Source organism: Triticum dicoccoides, chromosome 4A (genome assembly GCF_002162155.2).
Source record: "Triticum dicoccoides isolate Atlit2015 ecotype Zavitan chromosome 4A, WEW_v2.0, whole genome shotgun sequence".
NCBI classification, from domain to species: domain Eukaryota; kingdom Viridiplantae; phylum Streptophyta; class Magnoliopsida; order Poales; family Poaceae; genus Triticum; species Triticum dicoccoides.
In genome coordinates, this window is record NC_041386.1 from 533,305,904 (window position 1) to 533,310,734 (window position 4,831).

Here is a 4,831-nt window from a genome sequence, read left to right on the forward strand (position 1 = left end):
CATCCAATATATATGCGGCTAGTCGCCCTTCTTGCTCCTTCTCGTCCCACCTCACATCGATGGAGCTCCTTTCACCTCTATAGGGCATCTTCAACACCGACCCTCAAACTGCCCGCATATATCCGGACCACGCTATGCAAACATATTGTGTCATCTAACACGGGCATGTATCAGTCCTCATGGTGTTCCAAAAGCAATTTCCCCAGCAAACCGGAGACAAATGTGAGGGGCTTTGCGAGCGGCCGGACCGCTACCACACCCACGTCTGACCGCCCGCCCATGCCACTTGCCGCGCTGCATTCATGCCATCCTAGAGCATGCAGCAGTCGGCATTGATGCCGCGATTTGACCGGACGGGAGGGCAACACAGACAAGCGACCTCTCACTGCTGGCATTGAAGCAGCGCGCCAGCCGAGAGAGCGCCGCTCGTTGCTCGCACGGCTGAAAACGCCTCTCCTCGCCACATTCAAACAATCACAGACTGCCCGCCTTCCTCCATTAAAACATGCGCGTGTGCCGAGAAACCTCACAGGCCCCACGTTCGGTCAGGAGCCATCCGTCATTAAAAACAACGACGGTTGGCTCCAGCCATGCCCCCGATATTTAAACAATGCCAGATGTCGGGCAAAAATCATAGCACACTCCGCTCCCATCTCTCCCCTTGCACATCATTTTCTCCACAATCTCCATGGCATCCGACGAGTAGGAAGACAAGTTCTCCGACATAAAAGTCGTCTAGGTGGCTCGTCAAGCCCGCCGGATACGAGCCAGGCAACTCTCTGCTCCACCTCCGTCCACGGTCCAGGCCGCTGCAGGCCAGCTCACGAAGGCAAAAACTCCAAGCTGAAGCGTCGTTTAGTAACTCGCAACTCCAAGCCAGCTCGCCGAGGAGTGGCGAGTTGCTCCAGGCTGGTACGCGTAGTCCCACGGCGCCATAGGCATCGGGGCTGCCGTGGACAACACCATGTCACACTGCTCCTCCCGTGCCTGCGATCGCTATCCACCATCAACATTTCCGCGACCGCACCGTGCCGAGGGAGACAGAAGCCGGCTTCGCGGAGATCGGCGTTGCGGCGTCCAACACGTCTACGCCCTCCGCCATCATCGAGAAGAAGTAGAACATGGGAGGCCACCGCCGCATGGGTCCCATGAAGGCCACCGCCGAGGCGACGTCGATGTAAGCGGGTATCGTGCCTAGTGGCAGGCCACTGTCGTCCCCTTCCCCTCCGTCTGAAGCACATCTGAACGGTTCCACTTTGATGAGCGGGGCTGCTGAACATGGGGATGCGAGCTGCCCTTTGCGCTAAAACATATACCTCTGGGCTCACAGCAGCCCGATGAGCGGGCTGCCGGACATGGGGTAGACAATGGAATCCACCACGGCCGGTCATAGACTAGTCAAGGGTACCCGTGTTGTGAGAATGGATATGTGCCGGCGCCGAGCGTAGACTAGTTTTACCTTAGTCTGGTATAGCTTTTAGTTAAAAAGTCTCCAGAATGTAATGAATGTCGTCTGGTTTGGGTTTGTATGAATTCCTCTGTATTTCCATGAATTTTGTCCGGTTAGTTCAAAAAGTTATTGAAATGTATGCCTATAGTGTTGGATGGCGGCCTCCGACATGAGTGTCTGCGGACTGGCCCTCTCTGTCCACGGACGGATGCGGGAGGAAATTTACGGGTCGGCGTTGAAGATGCCCTTAGCTTCTACCTATAGTATTTGCTTTCATAAAAGTTGACACTAGCCACTTTATAGTGCCATATATCCTTTTCCACAAAAAAAACAAGTAGCGACATATGACAAAATTCGTGGTTGAGCTATTGACATGCACACAACATTGATGTTGTAATAGTACATGTAAAAATAAAAGAAGTTACAAGGCCAAGCCATTGAAGCGTGATAATAAGCACATGCATAGTGCATCACATCATAACAAACTCCAAAACCATTGCACTGTCGAGGAAGCTCCCTCCCACAAAGCAAACCAACATCTCCTAATCCTGCTGCCGGTGGATAATGCACCATCGCGGTATCTCTCTCTTTCTATATCCCAACACACCCATATGGCCATTTATATTTTTTACAAAGAAAAACAGGGAGGCGACACGTATCAGACTCCAGCTGTCTCCACCCAGCTCAAACACCACCTCCCGCCCCCATGCATGCACCCATGCACTTCAAGTTTTCAACACACCTCTTCTTCTCTCTCATCTTCACTCCCGCACACCTCACCATCTCTGCATCTCTCTTTCTAGTCGATCTCTGCCCTTTCTATCCCTTCCCTATATATACCCACACGCACGCCTCCAATCCAACACCAACTTAGAGCTCACGCTGCGACACTCCTGCAGCAAACAACTTCTTGTGCTTACACAGGCGCATCACATAGCTTCGATCGTCATTGCTGCGATGGAGGTCGTGCCCGACAATGCCGCCGGCGTTGCGGCGGCCGAGCAGTACCGTGGGGTGAGGAAGAGGAAGTGGGGTAAGTGGGTGTCCGAGATCAGGGAGCCCGGCAAGAAGACGCGCATCTGGCTTGGCAGCTTCGAGTCGCCGGAGATGGCCGCCGTGGCGCACGACGTGGCCGCGCTCCGGCTACGGGGGCACGAGGCCAGACTCAACTTCCCGGGCCTCGCCCACCTCTTCCGCCGGCCTGACACTGCCGAGCCCGACGACGTCCGTGCGGCCGCGCTGGAGGCCGCGGCCCAGGTCCGGTTCAGGCCCGACCTCGTGCTACAGCCGGGCGGCTGTGGCAGCAGCGGCGGCGGCGGCTTCCCTGACCGGCTCGATGACGTGGCGTGGAATGCCCTGCTTCGCTCTGATGATCTGGAGCCCGAGTCGCCCAACATGTGGGCGGAGCTGGCGGAGGCCATGCTGTTGGCCCCACCTGTCTGGGAGGGCAGCGCGGTCGACAATGACGAGTGGTCCCAAGGCTCGCTCTGGGACCCATCTTGCTGGAGCTACTGATCGCACAACTCTTGGTTCGTAGAGGTCGGAATTAATCAAAATTTTCAGAAAGACAACAGAAAATTTAGGGATTCCATCGAGCTTAATTTCCGAACAAATTTAAGTATCGGTAGCTTAAGGGATTCTTATGATAGTTTGTCAGTATTGTGAGTGTGGCATTTCTTTGTACTACAACACGTGCGCGTGGAATTCAGTTGGACACAATAATTAAGTTCCACTGAGAATCAAACCTCCTTTCTAATTACTGGCGCAATCAAATAAATATGAATTGCAATATACATCTGGCGTTCCCTTGGAAAGGTAACCTGAGAGAACAATCATTCCCCAGACAGAAAGGATCAAACGAACATTTTCGTTCGCTAAAGAAACTCACTGCCAGTGAACCCTCTAGAATTGTCATGCAAAAATAGATAAAATTGTTGTGTTGTTGTAAAGGATTTGCCTAAAGTAAAATTTGCCAAAGATTGTCAGAAAATTGCCATGCTACAGCAGAGTTCTTCCATGGGTTTTGGGAAAATCGTCATGATTGAAACATGGAGATTTGCCACTTAAAAAAAAGAAATGACGAAAATTGCCATGCTCAAGATTTGTCGTCTTGCGACATCAACGGAAAAAAATGTGGAAATTGCCATGCTGTACAAACATAAAATGACATTCCCGAATGTGTTCGCTCATATTGTCATCCCAAGCAAATCAAATACTGTTGTTATCATGTTGTTCGCTTAGAGGGTGCACGGGATCTGGCGGTGCATAGGGTATTCGTGCCGAAAACCTATAAAACTAACGTCACTTGTATTAGCATTTGAGATAAATTTTGCTGTCATGAGAATTTGTAGGATTAACTGAAAACCAAACCTCGTTTCCGTTGTTTCAGAATCATTTGAATTAAGACAGGATTCCATGGAAGGTTGTGACGCGCGAGGAAATTTCCGTAGAATGACGATGCAGATATACTACCGCGACAAGATGGTACGCGTTATCCCACTGTTTCGTCCTCGCCCGTACCACCCTGACGTACAAAATAAAATGAAATCAGGACCCTGGTCAACCCATGTGCACGTCCAGATTCACCTCACGGAATCAGGCGCGGAGATCGGCCGGCTGTCCCCTGACAAATGGTTGTATTAGAGTAGAGTGGCATGATGCATGCATCTAGCCCAACATCACTGCTGCCTGTCCCAGTGACCCCGGCAATGATTGTGCGTGGTTCTAATCGATACAGTTTGCTTCGTCACAAGGAGGCCAGCCAGCAGTAGATGAGAGATGACTGACGTTGCAAAAAAAAAAAAATTTGCGGGTGACGTTGCAATTTCCTGCTACTAATTATCTTGGCATACACATGTTGTATTAGGGCATCTCCAACATGCAACCCGTAAAAAAAAATTCCGCATCCGTCGGCGGGCACGGATGCAGGAGGCCATCATCCAATCATAACCGCATATATTTAGCCAACAATTTGAACTAACCAGACGAAATCAAACCGGATGGATTTCATTCAAGTTCGAATATAATTTACATAAACGGATAATATTTCGACAATTTTACTAAAAACTAAAAAAAAATACTAAACCCTATATCGGGCGACCATCTCGTAAGCGTGGCCGCCCTGTCCTACCACACCGTCGTCGCCGTCGTCGTCGTCCCTCCAACGATGCAAGGATGTCGGAGGGCCACGACAACCTTGTCTGTCGGCTGCCTGACGCTCGCCGAGGAGCGGGTCCGCTTCCTGTTGCGCTGTGCAAAGGGTCGCCTTGGCCACTACCGAAGGCGCCGGCGGCGCCCTGGCGGCGGCCTTGCCCCTGCTAGTGCTGGCGGAGCAGTCGCTAAGCGACCACTCCTCACTGTCAAGGCGGCGGTGCGCCTGGC

General features: G+C 51.7%; 1 protein-coding gene across 1 annotated transcript; it reads left to right on the forward strand.

Moving 5' to 3' along the window:
- Window positions 1–2,336: 2,336 nt before the first annotated feature.
- On the forward strand, window positions 2,337–3,146 carry LOC119289067 (ethylene-responsive transcription factor ERF022-like). The gene has a single exon (XM_037568497.1). The coding sequence runs from the start codon at window positions 2,408–2,410 to the stop codon at window positions 2,963–2,965; it is 558 nt and encodes a 185-aa protein (XP_037424394.1). The 5' UTR covers window positions 2,337–2,407; the 3' UTR covers window positions 2,966–3,146.
- Window positions 3,147–4,831: the final 1,685 nt, after the last annotated feature.